We start from the raw sequence: 19394 nt of genomic DNA, 5'->3' as shown, positions 1-19394 counted from the left end.
TCAGAAAATAAATGTTCAGAAACATGAGCACAGAAAGAACAAATCTCCATCCTTTGTTGCACAAGCTGGGTACAAAGTAGGCAGTGGGCACCTGGCTTCATTTGTCCAGTTCCAGAATAACTATAAGTAAAACACTTGAGTCCAGCTTCAAAGTCTGATGTCATGACACATTTTAATTAGATACAGTGATAATCTTGTCTGTAATTAGGGCTAACTTCCTTTTTCTGCTTTTTATTAGATTTTAATGTATTTACATTTCAAATGTTATCCCCTTACCCTCCTCTGCCATCCAGCCTCTCCCTGCTTCCATAAAGATGCTCCCATTCCCACTTTCTCACTCCCACCTCAAAACTCTGACATTTCCCTACATTGAGGAAATGATCCTTCACAGGACCAAGGGCTTCTTCTACTATTGATGCCAGATAATGCAGTTCTCTGCTACATATGCAGTTGGAGACATGGGTCTCTCCATGTGTAGTCTTTGGTTGGTGGTTTAGTTCCCAGGAGCTCTGGTAGGGTCTGGTTGGTTGATAATGTTGTCCTTCTTATGGGGTTGCAACCGTCTTCGGCTCCTTCAGTCCTTTAACTCCTCCATTGGGGTGCCTGGGTCCAGTCTGAAGTTTAGCTGCAAGCATCCTCATCTGTATAAGTAAGGCTTTGGCAGAGCCTCTCAGGAGAGATCCATATCAGGTTCCATCAGCAAGCACTTGTTGGCATTAGCAACAGTGACTGGGTGGCTGTATATGGGATAGACCCCCAGGTGGGGCTCTGGTTACCACTGATTCTGAACAGTCACTTACTGCCCTTACTTTAGTTAACTTTGAGGGAGGGAGGAGAGATTCTGAGACATTTCAGGGCAGTTCTCTCTGGTGCTCCCTGGGATCATATGCAGCTGTCTGCAGATGACTGCAAGCTTATTTAATACAGGGCCTTAGGTACATGTGCACATAGCAGAGGGTGTCTCCTGCCAAAATCCAAGGCCTATCACTGTGGTCTACTTTGCCCAGTGCAGGGATATGTGTGTCAGCTCATTGTCATCTGCACTACTTCACACCTCAGTTCCTGGACATCCTGCCCTAGGCATTTTTCAGTCTCCTGTCTTTCCCACTCTGGCCATGTCCCCAACCTTGGTCCTCTACCAACTCTTTCTCCAACTGAACAGATCTCACCGGTGTACTTCCAGGCTTAGAACTTTTCTCTTGTTCTGTCAAGGCATAAAGTCAAGTTTCCAGAACCCTGGCACTCTGAAGTGCCTTCCCACCTCCTAACTTCTCCTTCTTCAGCTTCTCCCTACCCCATGTTTTGAATGTAGGATTTGTCTGGCAGCTTTTGCTAGGTGACTTCCTGGCTAACTCCACTTCCTCTGCAGTTTCATTGTCATCACTATCTCTTCCAAGCAGCCTCTCTCCTGGGAAGACAGAGGGAAAAGCCTCCAATCACTGGACAGTAGCGCTGCCTTGTGTCTTCTCTTCTGACAATCTTTCCTGGCTTCTTTTCTATTAGAAGCTGTTTCGGGAGAGGTTAGTTTTCCTTTATTTGTTTTTTGGAGTTGATGACAAAAAAGAAAGAATGAGTGAGCTAGTGTTTACATATTTGTTTAGGTATTTGCATTTATTTTGATTCCCATGAAAGATAAACATTTAAGGTCTGATTTTTGTAAAAACCTAACCAAGTAAAGATCAAGGATAAAGAGCTTCACTTATTAACTTATGGGATTTCATACATGTAAACCCCTCCCCATGTATACCAAACATAGGTCAGTGTTTGGCATCTATTTATGGACATCTCTGAGATTGACTTTACCTGTCTGCAAGGTGGTTGTCCTTTGAACATTTCCTACCTTTTGTTTCCCCATCTATCTGATGAAAATAAAACCAGGAACCCCCTGTCCACCAAATGATGGTGGACAGAAACTGATGGTGATTTTTGACACATTGTACATACAGCTTCCTGTGAATTATGCAGGGCAGCAGCAGAAGCCACCAGCCAAGCTTATCATAGCGTATGCTTCAAGTAAAGACAGGCAACAGGAGGCTCCCTAAGCAAGAGTTGAAGGGAATAAAATAATTTAGGACCATCCACATACAAAGGTGTTTACCAGTTGAGAATTGTTACCATGAAGGAAGGAAACATTAAAATACAGTCTGAAATATGTCTTCTTATAAATTTCAAGTAAAGAATGAGAGAGTAAAAGAATTGGTTTTCTTCAGAGTTATTAACACTTTCCATTGGTTATTTTTTATTTTATTGACTGCAATGAGGTCACAGATAAATGTTGACTCTGCAGTTGAAAAGGCTTTAGCATGTAGCTTCAATATCAAAGAGTCCGTCATTGTACAGTATGTATAGCGTCCACTGCTCTGTGTACATCGTGTATACAAAAAGCTCCAGAGAAGTTTGGCATGTGGTGCAGGGAGGTTGGGAATACACACTGACTTTCTTTCATGTTTAGTTATTTGGTTATTTGTTTAACGTGTATGTTCACGTGTGCATGCATACATCTACACATGTAGCATTGTGGGTCAGACAACAATCTTGACTACGGGTCTTTAGGCACTGCCCACCTTGCTTTTGTGAGATGAGTCTTCTCACCAGCCTAGGACTTACTCATTCATCCAGGCTAGATAGTCAGGGAGCTTCAGGGATTCACCTAACTCCATCTCAACTCAAAGGTTATAAGAACTCTTGAGTGTGGTATAAAAAGAACCCGAAATGGGGAACTGTTGAATGACAGTTCTAGCCATGCTGCAAAGACTTATATTATCCTCAAGGGTTAGAGGAACTGAGGGCAGGGCACAAGGCCATTTTCTCCTACATATGTTGATGGAGCCATAGGTTCATCCCTGTGTGCTCTTGGGATGGTGGCTTAGTCCACAAAATAGAAACAGAAGGAGCACTACCCAATTGGTTGTATGAAGCCACAATTACACTTATACCAGATAAATCATCTAAACAGTCCCATAACTCCTAAAGAAATAGAAGCGGTCATTAAAAGTCTCCCAACCAAAATAAGCCCAGGGCCAGATGAGTTTAGTGCTGAATTCTATCAGACCTTCATAGAAGGCCTCATACCAAAACTCTCCAAACTATTCCACAAAATAGAAACAGAAGGAACACTACCCAATCGTTGTATGAAGCCACAATTAAGCTTATATCTAAACCACACAAAGACCCTACAAAGAAAGAGAACTTCAGACCAATTTCCCTTATCAATATTGATGTCAAAATACTCAATAAGACTCTCAAAAACCGAATCTACAAACACATCAAAACGATCATCCGTCATCACCAAGTAGGCTTTCATCCCAGGGATGCAGGGAACGTTCCATACATGGAAAACCATCAATGTAATCCACTATATAAACGAACTCAAAGGGAAAAAACGATCATTGCATTAGATGCTGAGAAAGCATTTGACAAAATTCGACACCCCTTCATGATAAAAGACTTGTAAAGATCAGGAATTCAAGGTCTATACCTAAACATAGTAAAAGTAATAAACAGAAAACCAGTAGCCAGAAAACCAGTAGCGAACATCAAGCTAAAGGAACTTGAATCAATCCCACTAAAATCAGGGCCTTGATAAGGCTGCCTACTCTCTCTACCTATTCATGTCTTCTTTTTAAAAGATTCATTTTGTTTTTAGTTATGTGTACATACATTTAGTTATATGTACATAATTAAACATAACTGGTGTCTTGCTGTGTGTGCATATGCACTTGCAATTGCAGGAGCCTGCAGAGGCCAAATGAGGGTCAGGATCCCCTAGAGCTCGCGTTCCGCCCAGTTGTAAGCTGCCATGTGTTGGGGACAGCAACCCAACTCCAGTCTTCTGCACGAGCAGCACACACTCTGCGACATTCATGGTACACACTTCAAGAAGAGAAAGCCACTCCCAATGCAATGGCTCCTTCACAGGAGCAGGAGGATAAGGATGTGGGGAACACTCACGCAGGCATTTGTGTGTCCTCCATGTAAGTGTCCTGTAATCTGTAAATCAGCTGGCATTTCTGGAGCACCTGTGCCTGTCACGCACAGGCCAGGTGTTCATCACTGGCTCACTAGATCCAATCCTTGGGAATAATAGAACTTGCAGCACAACTAGAATTCCCATTCAACAGACCATCAGCTTGTTTTTTTCTGCTCCACGCATGAGAGTAATAGTAGCAGTAATAGTAATAGTAGTTATGGTATTAGTGGTAATAGCAATAATAATAATAATAATAATAATAATAATAATAATAATAAGACTATACATGGACTGACCCTGGGCTCCAACCTCATAGGTAGCAATGAATAGCCTAGTAAGAGCACCAGTGTAAGGGGAAGCTCTTGGTCCTGCCAAGACTGAACCCCCAGTGAACGTAAGTGTTGGGGGGGAGGGCGGTAATGGGAGGAGGACAGGGAGGGGAACACACATATAGAAGGGGAGTGGTTAGGGGGATGTTGGCTTGGAAACCGGGAAAGGGAATAACAATTGAAATGCAAATTAAAAATACCCAATTTAATAAAGATGGAGGAAAAAAAATAATAATGCCAGCCACATAGTTGCACAGGTCTATAGTCCATGCATCTTAGAGAACAGAAGCAGGGAGATATTTTGAGAATAAAATGGAAGACTAATCCAGGCATCAGAGAAAGACTCTGTCTCAGAATATAGATAAAGGAAAGTAAAGAAAGTCAAACAAGACCATGACTGCTGAGGTCTGGGAGGGAGTACTCTTAAGGAATATGCAAAGCTTTAATCAGGTCTGTCCAGCACCCAGTAAACAATTCTGAGAGTGAAACAAATCACACTATAGAGATTCTTTGAGGAACAGAAGAAAACATTAAACATGGTTACACTAGGGATTTGAGGTTTGAAAGGAGTGTGAATAATTCCATGAAAAGAAAAGACTAGCATGATCATTATGGAGAGTGGCCAGCTGCCTAGCCTTACCTGCACAGGCCCATTGCCAATCATCAGGCACTTAATATTTATGTCTGCTCTGCACAGGAATGATTCCACATTACCAGAACAGGAGAATAGGTGAGGAGGCCTTTAAACCTTCTGAGGCAATAAGACAATCTGTTTCTGGTGGGTTTTGTTTTGTCCAATGGAAATTACAGTTCTCTTCTCGTCTCTCTCTGTCTCTGTTACTGGCCCATGGTAGACTGTATAAGGTGGCACTCTGGGGAAGAAGAAAGCATGCGCCATTCTGCATTTTAAACATACATTCTAAATGCTTTGCTATCTCTTATTGATGGTAAAAGTAATGCTAGGACTTGTTGACATCATTGAAAACTCCTGATTTGTCTATTATGTGACAATTCTATGTCATATTCTTGTGTCATTCTATGATGTCAGCCTCTTAATATTTCTAAAAATTCAAGGGTAGACAAGGTGCACATGCTGAAATCAAAGCTTAATGTGAGTCAACATTCTCTAGGGTAAAAAATACTGGGGACTTTTCTCTTGGGCTCCATTCATAAAGTTTTCACATGGATTATTCAAAATTCTACTGCTTCTGACAGTGAGCTAATCAATGGAAGAGAATAAGAGGCCATACATGCAAATACCACTAGTGCACACTCTGTGTGACTATGCATGTTTGCACAATAACAAAGGATCTTATTCCTTCTTTTTCCACAAACCCATTTTTCACTAAGTAAACATAAAATTAAGAACTTTCCAGAATTATTAACATGTAAAATATGTGCTTTTTTAAAACCAACACATAGTAGTTGCATACAGTAATGCTTATAGGGTAAAGTAGGACATTTGTTTTGTTCTATTTTACTTTAAGTCAGAGTTTGATGTTATCCCAGCTAGCCTTGAAGCTGATACTTATCTCAGGATGGCATTGAGCTTCTCATCCTTTTCTGTCTATTTCTTAGGCTCTGGAATTACATGCTTGCTACCACACGCTTACGTGGGGCTGGGGATCAAACCCAGAGCTAAGCAAGCATTCTGCCAACTATTGACAGCTCTGGCTGACCCAGCAGGATGGTACTTTAGCTGATTCAGGGAATTGTAGTAGCTGTCCACAGTCATTTTAATCTCCTGAGGAACATTAAACATTATTCTCGCTGCCTAACTGGACCTTGCCCCTTCACCCACTCCAGCCCCATTCCTTTCTCAGTCATTATTTCATTCTCTACATCTCTGACACCAATTGTCTACTTACCCATACATACATGAGATATGAATGCCTCTTATAACAGGAATGAAGATAAGTGACACACACCACTTTCTGTGCCTCACTGATTTCATGCAACACCGTATCTTTCTATATTATCCTTATTGCTACAGATGATAATATTTGCTCCTTTTTGGCAGGTTAATAATATCTAGTTAGATGCATATGTGTGCATACATACCCCAACCCAGACCTCATGTTTTCTTTATTCATTCATCTGTGGTTAGAAAACAGCTGATTCATATCTTGGCTCAGGTGCAGTGGAAACCATGCAGAACCAAACATCTCTTTGACAAGCTGATTTCTTTTCCATACGGGCCCATGCACAGTATGTGTGTGTGAAGTGAGTGAAGTTATATTTCTGTCTATAAATATGTAGAATAAAAGTTGAAGAAAACATAAATGTCTGTTATTTTCATTGACCTTTTCATATATTCGTTAACAGATTTTTTTCCTTATCTGAATCATCATACTTAAGAGTTCTGTGTTACTGAATGTTATTGAATGTCTTTTTCCTCTGTCTCCATTTGTCAAATGGAGAAGAACACAGCACTTCATACAGCTGCAGATAATGTTAAACCAAGGCAGGTAACAAAGTTGTCAAATGTCCAAGAAATCCCCAATGGCTATGAAACACTAATGTCAACCTTAGTCTTGAATGCTAATGCTATCATTAAAGGTTAGCCAGGGCTGTCTTAGGTTGTACACACTTAAGCTGCAACCTGACTCCAAGACCCCACAAGAGGAGACAAAACTTTCCAAAGACTACCATGCTTCGTACCTGTTAACAGTTTCAATTCAGTTATTTCTTTGAAGTTCCTGTATTAGAAATGGAATGCACTTAGCCAAGTCGAAATCTACTTTGCATTTGGTAGAATAAAACACAAAATATCTTTTTGCTTGTGCACAGAGTGTCAACCAAGGATAGCATCTGATGTTTTTCTTCTAGTGCAGAACATCACAGTCAGTCTTTGTATCTGGGTCTTGAATCAATAGCAAATCACACACACAAAAAAAAAACAGACAGTTTAAAGCAAATGTCTCTTCATAGTCTCCAAGTAACATAAATACGGTGGAGTCAAGGACTGACTGGGCCACTCTCTCTACTCTGTACCCAAATGAAGACTTTAAAAGGTGTCTCTCTAGATCTTTAATCCACAGATACATCAGATCTGCAGCTGTGAGGCAGGAAACCCCAGAACTTCTCAGAACTGGAGCAGACCAAGACCAACCCTGGGGGGTCCGAACCTCCAGATCTGCATTTTTCTGAGACAGCATTTTTCTGAGATAGGACAGCCCAATCTCCTGCTGGTAACCTGAAATACCAGCTTGCAGAGCACTTCTTGCCTCTGCGTGAAGCGGCTCACCCACTGGGATGCTGCTCCTGAGATGGTTCACCTTCTCCTGCCTCTGGGTTTGTAAGTAGACATTTCTGTGTGCAGGAGGCAGTGAAAGCATCCTCCTTTCCATTTCTTCAAATACTGTTTGATTTGCTCATGAGGACTTTTCTCTTTCCTTGCAGTTGGGCTTGGGCAGTTGAAGCAAACGAAAATGTCAGTCACCAGAGCAACAGATCAGAGTGCCCAAATACCCTGTATAGTTTCTGTTCCAGACTTCGGCACCACACCTATACATTGGTACCGGCAGAAAACAAACCAACAGATTGAGTATCTAATATTTGTCAGGTCAAGCTACAATCAACGCCCCTTAGACGGGAAGAATAAGAAAATTGAAGCAAGAAAAGATTTTCAAACTTCTACTTCAACCTTGACATTAAATTACTTGAAGAAAGAAGATGAAGCCACCTACTACTGTGCGCTGTGGGCATACACAACATTAGAGCTTCTAGACCAGCCTGTATAAGAACCATTTGCCATCTGTGCCACCCACATCCTTCTTGGCAAGCAAAGCCACTTGATGCTCAGCCAAGGGCCACAAGAGCTTTCCTTACCCACAGCACTTGGAGCTTCTGGGACACATCCTGGGTTCTGTTTACCCAGTGCGGTCCGAAGTCCTGTGGATTACAGACTAAAGACAGGATAGACCCCACACTAACTCAGTTAGGGTATCTGAGAGTTATTCAAATAGAGGACTGAGAACTCCAAGAATGAAGTAGTCTTTTGTTAACTCTGCACAGAAGTTTGCAGTGACTGAATGGCTTAGAATTAAGTCAGAAGAGGGTTAAATGGAGGAGAGACAAAAATCCGACAGTGATATTTCCTGGTACAGTTTCCCAGTACCTTCACGAACACTGGGGATCTTCAGAGATTACGAGATCTGTCTTAAGTTACAACTTATAGTTGATAATGAAGAAACTAGTGACTGTAGCACCTGTAACTAAATAATCAGCTTGATTGGGGGATATTAGAGACCAATGGGCAGTTTTTGAGAGGTGGGTCAATGTAACAAAACTTGGTCTATATCCTTCATATACTTCAGTGATCTGCAAAGAAAATCGTGAGTTCAGAGCAAGAGCATCAGGAGATGCAATGGGCCACAGAACAAATTAAAAAACAAAACGAAAATCATACTGTAGTTGCTAGACTGCCTAGGAAGATGGGGTTGGGGATGAGTTGAATAAGAAAGAGGAGGCTAGTTAGTGTGCCTACAATGTGTTATATGGGTATATGAAACAATAAGTTAACAAAAAGAGGAAGAAATCTCCCTGTACCTCATAAAACACCAATATAAGAAACAATCTTTGACAATTATGATTATTCTAAGTTTAATAGTGGAATGATTGAGTAATTCCAAAAAATAATGTGCCAAAATGCTAAAAATTAAAAAAAATACAGATTCCTGTCCCAAGTCCTTGGAATCTACTTTCGGTGGCATGAAGTTCCCAGGGAGAGCTGTCTTTTAGAACATCCACGATGGTGAAGAAATGAAGTGTTGTAGTCCTGATACCAAATCATCCTGAACTAGCTTTAAGTCCTTAATCATTTTTAATTGTTCTTATTTGTATTTGATGAGCATCTTTATGTCTAACAGGTAAACCTTTTGGAATATGCTAACAGCCCACGAGCTGGCCCTGCGCCACAGGCGAACGTTCTGTGAGATACTGTCTGGTGCCTTTGGTAGGGATTTCCCCACTTTGCTATAATCCATCCACTTGATATTTTCACCAAAGCATTTAAAAAGTGCCGTGATTTATGACTGACTCTTGTTACATCACTACAAAACCTTCATTAAACTGTTTCTAGGTTGGAACATAACATTTGTGATAAACTCAATGCATGATCCTGAAAAACGGTCACTTATTGTCCCCTCTGAAATTCAATTCTCCTTTTGTCCATTAAAATGAGAGCCATGTTTTGCAATGATACTTGTAATTAATGTGGAAAAACTCTGATTTCAGAAAGTATACTTAAATAGATGTTGTGCTAATCTCCTTTGGGAGGATGAAGCAGGGACTGGATGACGTTGAGAGTAGCCTGGGCAACACTACTGCAGAGGAGAAGAGAGACGGAGAGGCAGATAGAGACTGACTGACAGGTGGAGAGAGACAGAGAGACAGACACACAAAGACAAAGACAGGCAAGAAGAAGGCAAATAAGAAAAATGAGTTTTTTTATATTACTAATATTAGTATAATTAATAGAGGTGATGTATAACATGGGATTATCAATAGTTTAGGTAAATTTTATTTCCATGTCTTTGCCCTTGAATTCGCCTCATTCTTCTATCTCTTAATTATAGATTTGCTCTTTCACATGTCCCAAAGGTCTCAAATGTTGCATCCCTGTGCTACTTTTTCTTTTTTTTAGATTTATTTTATTTTTTTATGTATGTGAATACAATGTGGCTCTTTTCACACACCCCATAAGATGGCATCAAATCCCATTACAGATGGTTGTGAGCCACCATGTGGTTGCTGAGAATTAAACTCAGGACCTCTGGAAGAGCAGAGAGTGATCTTAACGCCTGAGCCATCTCTCCAGCACATCCCTGTGGTTTTTTTTTAATCTTTATTAACTTGAATACTTCTTATTTATATTTCGATTGTTATTCCCCTTGCCGGCTTCCAGGCCTACATCCCCCTAGCCCCTCCCCCTCCCCTTCTCTATGGGTGTTCCCCTACCCATCCTCCTCCGATTACCTCCCTCCCCCCAACAATCAACAATTCACTGGGATTCAGTCTTGGCAGGACCAATGGCTTCCCCTTCCACTGGTGCTCTTACTAGGCTATTCATTCCTACCTATGCAGTTGGAGTCTAGGGTCAGTCCATGTATAGTCTTTGGGTAGTGGCTTAGTCCCTGGGAGCTCTGGTTGGTTGGCATTGTTGTTCATATGGGGTCTCAAGCCCCTTCAAGCTCTTTCAGTCCTTTCTAAGATTCCTTCAACAGGGGTCCTATTCTCAGTTCAGTGGTTTAATGAAGGCATTCGCCTCTGTATTTGCTGTATTCTGGCTGTGTCTCTCAGGACAGATCTACATCCGGTTCCTGTCAGCCTGCACTTCATTGCTCCATCCATCTTGTCTAATTGGGTGGCTGTATATGTGTGGGCCACATATCGGGCAGGATCTGAATAGGTGTTCCTTCTGTGTCTGTTTTAATCTTTGCCTCTCTATTCCCTGCCAAGGGTATTCTTGTTCCCCTTTTAAAGAAGGAGTGAAGAATTCACATGTTGATCATCCGTCTTGAGTTTCATTTGTTCTAGGCATCTAGGGTAATTCAAGCATTTGGGCTAATAGCCACTTATCAATGAGTGCATACCATATGTGTTTTTCTGTGATTGGGTTACCTCACTCAGGATGATATTTTCAAGTTCCGACCATTTGCCTACGAATTTCATGAAGTCATTGTTTTTGATAGCTGAGTAATATTCCATTGTGTAGATGTACCACATTTTCTGTATCCATTCCTCTGTTGAAGGGCATCTGGGTTCTTTCCAGCTTCTGGCTATTATAAATAAGGCTGTGATGAACATAGTGGAGCACGTGTCTTTTTTATATGTTGGGGCATCTTGTGGGTATAGAGAGGTATAGCTGGATCCTCAGGCAGTTCAATGTCCAATTTTCTGAGGAACCTCCAGACTGATTTCCAGAATGGTTTTACCAGTCTGCAATCCCACCAACAATGGAGGAGTGTTCCTCTTTATCCCCATCCTCGCCAACATCTGATGTCACCTGAGTTTTAGATCTTAGCCATTCTCACTGGTGTGAGGTGAAATCCCATAGTTGTTTTGATTTGCATTTCCCTTATGTCTAAAGATGTTGAACATTTCTTTAGGTGTTTCTCAGCCATTCGGCATTCCTCAGCTGTGAATTCTTTGTTTAGCTCTGAACCCCATTTTTAATAGGGTTATTTGTCTCCCTGCGGTCTAACTTCTTGAGTTCTTTGTATATTTTGGATATAAGGCCTCTATCTGTTGTAGGATTGGTAAAGATCTTTTCCCAATCTGTTGGTTGCCGTTTTGTCCTAACCACAGTGTCCTTTGCCTTACAGAAGCTTTGCAGTTTTATGAGATTCCATTTGTCGATTTTTGATCTTAGAGCATAAGCCATTGGTGTTTTGTTCAGGAAATTTTTTCCAGTGCCTATGTGTTCCAGATGCTTCCCTAGTTTTTCTTCTATTAGTTTGAGTGTATCTGGTTTGATGTGGAGGTCCTTGATCCACTTGGACTTAAGCTTTGTACAGGGTGATAAGCATGGATTGATCTGCATTCTTCTACATGTTGACCTCCAGTTGAACCAGCACCATTTGCTGAAAATGCTATCTTTTTTTCCATTGGATGGTTTTGGCTCCTTTGTCAAAAATCAAGTGCCCATAGGTGTGTGGGTTCATTTCTGGGTCTTCAATTCTGTTCCATTGGTCTATCTGTCTGTCTCTGTACCAAGTCTTCAATTCTGTTCCATTGGTCTATCTGTTTGTCTCTGTACCAATACCATGCAGTTTTTATCACTATTGCTCTGTAATACTGCTTGAGTTCATGGATAGTGATTCCCCCTGAAGTCCTTTTATTGTTGAGGATAGTTTTAGCTATCCTGAGTTTTTTTGTTATTCCAGATGAATTTGCAAATTGTTCTGTCTAATTCTTTGAAGAATTGGATTGGTATTTTGATGGGGATTGCATTGAATCGGTAGATCGCTTTTGGTAGAATGGCCATTTTTACTATATTAATCCTGCCAATCCATGAGCATTGGAGATCTTTCCATCTTCTGAGGTCTTCTTCAATTTCTTTCTTCAGAGTCTTGAAGTTCTTATTGTACAGATCTTTTACTTGCTTGGTTAAAGTCACTCCGAGGTACTTTATATCATTTGGATCTATTATGAAGGGTGTCATTTCCCTAATTTCTTTCTCAGCTTGTTTCTCTTTTGTGTAGAGGAAGACTACTGATTTATTTGAGTTAACTTTATACCCAGCCACTTTGCTGAAGTTTTTTTATCAGCTTTAGTAGTTCTCTGGTGGAACTTTTGGGATCACTTAAATATACTATCATATCATCTGCAAATAGTGATATTTTGACTTCTTCTTTTCTGATCTGTATCCCCTTGACCTCCTTTTATTGTCTGATTGCTCTGGCTAGAACTTCAAGAACTATATTGAATAAGTAGGGAGAGAGTGGGCAGCCTTGTCTAGTCCCTGATTTTAGTGGAATTGCTTCAAGTTTCTCTCCATTTAATTTAATGTTAGCAACTGGTTTTCTGTATATGGCTTTTACTATGTTTAGGTATGGGCCTTGAATTCCTATTCTTTCCAGGCCTTTATCATGAAGGGGTGTTGAATTTTGTCAAATGCTTTCTCAGCATCTAATGAAATGATCATGTGGTTTTGTTCTTTCAGTTTGTTTATATAATGGATCACGTTGACGATTTTCCGTATATTAAACCATCCCTGCATGCCTGGGATGAAGCCTACTTGATCATGGTGGATGATTGTTTTGATGTGCTCTTGGATTCGGTTTGCCAGAATTTTATTGAGTATTTTTGCCTCGATATTCATAAGGGACATTGGTCTGAAGTTCTCTTTCTTTGTTGGGTCTTTGTGTGGTTTAGGTATAAGAATAATTGTGGCTTCATAGAAGGAATTTGGTAGTGCTCCATCTCTTTCAATTTTGTGGAATAGTTTGGATAATATTGGTATGAGGTCTTCTATGAAGGTCTGATAGAATTCTGCACTAAACCAGTCTGGACCTGGGCTCTTTTTGGTTGGGAGACCTTTAATGACTGCTTCTATTTCCTTAGGAGTTATGGGGTTGTTTAACTGGTTTATCTGTTCCTGATTTAACTTCGGTTCCTGGTATCTGTCTAGGAAATTGTCCATTTCCTGCAGATTTTCAAGTTTTGTTGAATATAGGCGTTTATAGTAAGATCTGATGATTTTTTTGAATTTCCTCTGAATCTGTAGTTATGTCTCCCTTTTCATTTCTGATTTTGTTAATTTGGACACACTCTCTGTGTCCTCTCGTTAGTCTGGCTAAGGGTTTATCTATCTTGTTAATTTTCTCAAAGAACCAACTTTTGGTTCTGTTGATTCTTTCTATGGTCCTTTTTGTTCTATTTGGTTGATTTCAGCTTTGAGTTTGATTATTTCCTGCCTTCTACTCCTCCTGGGTGAATTTGCTTTTTTTTTCTAGAGCTTTTAGGTGTGCTGTCAAGCTGCTGACATAACCTCTTTCCTGTTTCTTTCTGCAGGCACTCAGAGCTATGAGTTTTCTTCTTAGCACAGCTTTCATTGTGTCCCATAAGTTTGGGTATGTTGTACCTTCATTTTCATTAAATTCTAAAAAGTCTTTAATTTCTTTCTTTATTTCTTCCTTGACCAGGTTATCATTGAATAGAGCATTGTTCAATTTCCACGTATATGTGGGCATTCTTCCCTTATTATTATTGAAGACCAGTTTTAGGCCGTGGTGGTCTGATAGCACGCATGGGAGTATTTCTATCTTTCTGTACCTGTTGAGGCCCGTTTTTTGACCAATTATATGGTCAGTTTTGGAGAAAGTACCATGAGTAGCTGAGAAGAAGGTATATCCTTTTGCTTTAGGATAGAATGTTCTATAAATATCTGTTAAATCCATTTGGCTCATGACTTCTCTTAGTCTGTCTACGTCTTTGTTTAATTTCTGTTTCCATGATCTGTCCATTGATGAGAGTGGGGTGTTGAAATCTCCTACTATTATTGTGTGAGGTGCTATGTGTTTTGAGCTTTAGTAGGGTTTCTTTTACGTATGTAGGTGACCTTGTATTTGGGGCATAGATATTTAGGATTGAGAGTTCATCTTGGTGGATTTTTCCTTTGATGAATATGAAGTGTCCTTCCTTATCTTTTTTGATGACTTTTAGTTGAAAATTGATTTTATTTGATATTAGAATGGGTACTCCAGCTTGCTTCTTCAGACCATTTGCTTGGAAAGTTGTTTTCTAGCCTTTCACTCTGAGGTAGTGTCTGTCTTTGTCTCTGAGGTGTGTTTCCTGTAGGCAGCAGAATGTAGGGTCCTTGTTGCATATCCAGTTTGTTAATCTATGTCTTTTTATTGGGGAGTTGAGGCCATTGATGTTGAGCGATATTAAGGAATTGTGATTGTTGCTTCCTGTTATATTCATATTTGTATGTGAGATTATGTTTCTGTGCTTTTCTTCTCTTTGTTTTGTTGCCAAGATGATTATTTTCTTGCTTTTTCTAGGGTGTAGCTTCCCTCCTTATGTTGGGCTTTGCCATTTATTATCCTTTGTAGGGCTGAATTTGTAGAAATATATTGTGTAAATTTGGTTTTGTCAGGGAATATCTTGGTTTTTCCATCCATGTTAATTAACAGTTTTGCTGGATACAGTAACCTGGGATGGCAATTGTGTTCTCTTAGGGTCTGTATGACATCTGTCCAGGATCTTCTGGCTTTCATAATCTCTGGTTAGAAGTCTGGTGTAATTCTGATAGGTCTGCCTTTATATGTTACTTGACCTATTTCCCTTACTGCTTTTAATATTCTTTCTTTGTTTTGTGCATTTGGTGTTTTGACTATTATGTGATGGGAGGTGTTTCTTTTCTGGTCCAATCTATTTGGAGTTCTGTAGGCTTCTTGTATGTTTATGGGCATCTCTTTCTTTAGGTTAGGGAAGTTTTCTTCTATGATTTTGTTGAAGATATTTACTGGTCCTTTGAGCCGGGAGTCTTCACTCTCTTCTATACCCTATCCTCAGGTTTGATCTTCTCATTGAGTCCTGGATTTCCTGTATGTTTTGGACCAGTAGCTTTTTCCATTCTAAATAATCTTCGACAGTTTTGTCGATGTTTTCTATGGAATCTTCTGCTCCTGAGATTCTCTCTTCTATCTCTTGTATTCTGTTTGTGATGCTTGTAACTATGGCTCCTTATCTCTTCCTTTGGTTTTCTATATCCAGGCTTGTCTCCCTTTGTGCTTTCTTTATTGCTTCTCTTTCCATTTTTAATTCCTTCACCTGTTTGATTGGGTTTCCCTTGAATTCTTTCAGGGATTTTTGTGATTCCTCACTATAGGCTTCTACTTGTTTATGTGTGTTATCCTGTGTTTCTCTAAGGGAGTTCTTTGTGTGTTTCTTGAAGTCCTCCATCATTATGATCAAACGTGATTTTAAATCTAGATCTTGCTTTTCTGGTGCGTTTGGATATTCAGTGTTTGCTTTGATGGGAGAATTGGGCTCCCATTATGCCATGTAATCTTGGTTTCTGTTGCTTGGGTTCCTGTGCTTTCCTCTCCCCATCAGGTTGTCCCTGGTGTTACCTTGTTCTGCTTTTCTAGGTGGCTAGACCGTCCTATAGGCTTGTGTGTCAGGAGTGCTGTAAACCTGTTTTCCTGTTTTCTTTCAGCCAGTTATGGGAACAGAGTGTTCTGCTTTTAGGTGTGTAGTCTTTCCTGTCTACTGGTCTTCAGTTGTTCCTGTGGAACTGTGTCCTGAGCACACCAGGCAGGTCGCTTGGAGCAGAAAAGTTGGTCTTACCTGTGGTCCTGCAGCTGAAGTGGCTCCTGGGTGGCTGCTTTTTAGCTCTCTGTGAGGGTGGCAAGCAGGAGGGCCTGCGCCACCTTTTCCCAGGGCCCCCATTTACCAGGGTCCCAGATGGCGTTAGGTGTTTTCCTGTGGAGTCAGAAATGTGGGCAGAATGTAGTCTCTTCTGACTTCCCAGGCATATCTGCCCTCTGAAGGTTTAGCTCTCTCTCCCATGGGATTTGGGTGCAGGGAGCTTTTGATGGGGTCCCTTCAGATCTGGGTGGTGTCTGGACCGCAGGGGACCTGCCACTTGGGTGCCCCTGTCTTCCCGTTCCCATAGGCCCTGTACAGTTTCCTCTTGGGCCAGGGATGTGGGCAGGGGTGGACAGTATTTGTGGTCTCTCCCGCTCTGAAGTCTCAGGAGTGCCCACCTGTCCAGGGGATGAGCTCTCTCTCCCAAGAGGTTTGGGAGCAAGGAACTCCATCCCTGTGCTTCTTAAGATTTATTATGCTCTTTGACTGATTGAGTCGACTACTCTAGCTTATCTTCAGTCACTGGTATCCTATTGTCACCATGACTATTCTACTGATGAAGACTTTCCACCTTGCCTTTTATTTGACTTACTAAGTTTTTACTTCTAGCATTGGTTTAGCCTAACTTCTCTTCCACATCTTTCACTTGGTTCAATTCTATTTTCATATTCTGAATTGTCTTTGATATTTTGTTTGCTCGTTCTCTCTGAGCATTCACCCAGACATTTTATTCTTAGCCTCTTTGCATCCATCTGGGAATGAGTTCATGTTCTCTTAGAAAATATTTATCTTTTCCCAGAAAATATCTATAACTTAATAATTATTTTATGAAGTTTTGTTTAAATTGCTCTCACTGGGGATTACTTGTTTAGTAATTTAGGAGGAAACATAGTGTGGGCTTTTTATGTAGCTCATGTTTTAAAATTGGTCTTGGCACACATGGAGGCAATTTTCTGGTTTGGTGTTTGGCATGAGTTTCTGGCCTACTTTTACTGAATGGATGTTTTGATCTCTTTTTGTTGTTCCCTAGGCTTAGATAGTTTTATATCAGATAGATGACGCTTGAAGTTCTGGCCTAGAGGTATCCATACTCATCTATGAATGAGAAAGCTGGCCTGACACCAGCACAGTTGGGAGCTGTATTACCTTTGACATCACCAGTTGGTGTCTTGCTTGAGCCGCCATAGAGGGAATGGGGAGCTGTACTGTCAGGCAGGGTATAGTGAGGTTGTAAATAGCAGCTGTTGGTGGTATGGTCTCCAACCTGACAACTAGGCAGGTATTCTGGAGTGTCCTGTACATGATATTAGACTTTGTGATGCCAAGAGTTATCTAAGATGTGTGCAACTTAATTTTTTTATCATTCCATATTTCTCAGTACTAACTAAATGAGTCTTTGTTACATATCCATTCCCTGAAATTGTCTGTTTTGCTTTGGTTAAATTACATATCTTTGATTTCATTTTCCTAATTTGCAATGGAGAATATGATATTAACTTTATTAAACTATTGAAAGGTATCACCAAATAATCTAGATAAAGTTTTTGTAATGCCTGTACTCATCCATCATTAAATAACTAATATTATTGAATAACTGTTAAGACTTGGTCTGGGTTTTTAGCGCATATTAGTGGATGAAATCATTTAGACAACTAATTATGCGGGGCTGACTAAAATAAGCAGGCCTGTTTTTAATGCCTGTTAAAATGGTACAAGGGACATAAAGGATCTTTAAGTTGACCATTTAATGGCAACACTCAACAGCCAAAGAAGGTCTAAAGCAGATTTCTTTTTCCAGATTATTAAAAGTCTAAAGTTGGGGTTGATGTAAATTCTCCCTGTCTCTAATAGCCTACCTCCAAGTATTCCAGGTTAAATGTAGCATGAGCAACAATGTTTGTAAGTTTCATTCAAAAGAAATTTCAAATGTAGACCTCAAGGACTATGTATCTTCTATCTATCTATCTATCTATCTATCTATCTATCTATCTATCTATCTCTTAACTATCATTTAGCTGGCTATTCAGTATATATAATCTATATACTTATACATTTATCTGCCATCTATCATCTCCTAGTTACTTGTCATCATTCTCTTATCAGTCATCTATTATCCATAATCTATATACCTATCATCTATTATCTAGCATTTTTCTATGGCTTTTATTATCTAACATCTATTTCAGTACTTTCTTAATCACCTCCATCATCCCCCTTCTTTTTCTTCTTTCTCTCCACCCCGACTTCTTTCCTTTCATCTTTCTCTTTCTTATTCTCTCTGGTGCTATCACTTCTCAAACTATGTGCACAATAACTTCACTTTTTAAACAAGTAAGCAGCTTCTTTATATTAATAAATTCAAGTAGAAAAAGTGGAAAATCACATTTTTACTTAAAATTTGATTAGTAAAACAACTTTTGTAGCACACCTTGATGAATAAGAGATTCCTCTTTTGCTACTCAACATACTTTACTGAAAATGTATAATTATGAAGAGGATAAAAACAGAAGGTGTTCATTTACAATAGTGTGCATAGTGTATAGCTATATGATTATTATAATACTTGGAATCAAGCTTCAGACTCTGGGGAAACTCTGCACCTATGAAGGGTTTTTACTATTCATAAGGCTCTGAAATTTTCTTCTATGACTGTGGAATTCTCATCATATTCTATACTGTGTATAGTAATGAAACTCTTCCTGTGTGATTATTATAATCAAATACTGCTTGAAACCTGTTAGATAGTATAGAAAACATAAAAAAACCATCTCCCACTTGGACACAGATAAGAATGAAGGTACCTTTAGCCTGTTAGTCAACAATGGTATCACATCAGATGAAGCCACATACTTTTGTGCCTCCTGGGATCTTACAGTGTCTCAGCATCTTAAGGTACCTGTTAGAAAACCTTCCTATCCCTGCTCCTTGGCTTCCCTCACAGTCCTAAGATCACCAAGAGCCGTCAGTGCTCTTATTCATGGGTTCACAGCTATCAGGACTGGGCATAACACTGGGACTTAAGTTTCATTTATCTCAGAGTTATCACTGCAAATAAGGAAGCTAAAGCCGAGAATGGGTCTGAAACTGGTGACCTACAAAGGTGACTGCACTTGTCTTTGTGCCTTTTCCTGTCTCTCCTATGATGATTGCCAAGTCAAGCTTCTTTTAGAAAACATTTTGATTAGCTTTAGTTCTCACCGTGGCATAACCTGGAAAGAGAGTGTGAATGGGGAATTGTCATTAGATTGTGATGGCACCTGTGAAATCAAAAT

At 40.0% G+C, this 19394-nt stretch overlaps 1 gene segment (V, D, J or C); it reads left to right on the top strand.

The window, feature by feature from the left end:
• Window positions 1–7253: 7253 nt before the first annotated feature.
• LOC148000169 (T-cell receptor gamma chain C region 5/10-13-like) overlaps window positions 7254–19394 on the top strand; it is a 34366-nt gene continuing 22225 nt past the window's right edge. Inside the window, 2 exon segments of the C gene segment in view lie at window positions 7254–7597; window positions 7702–7999. Coding sequence covers window positions 7555–7597; window positions 7702–7999 — 341 coding nt within the window.

Source organism: Rattus norvegicus, chromosome 17, assembly GCF_021556685.1.
Source record: "Rattus norvegicus strain SHRSP/BbbUtx chromosome 17, alternate assembly SHRSP_T2T, whole genome shotgun sequence".
Taxonomy (NCBI): Eukaryota; Metazoa; Chordata; class Mammalia; order Rodentia; family Muridae; genus Rattus; species Rattus norvegicus.
Note: the sequence above shows the minus strand (reverse complement) of the source record. Positions and strands in the feature narration are given on the sequence as shown.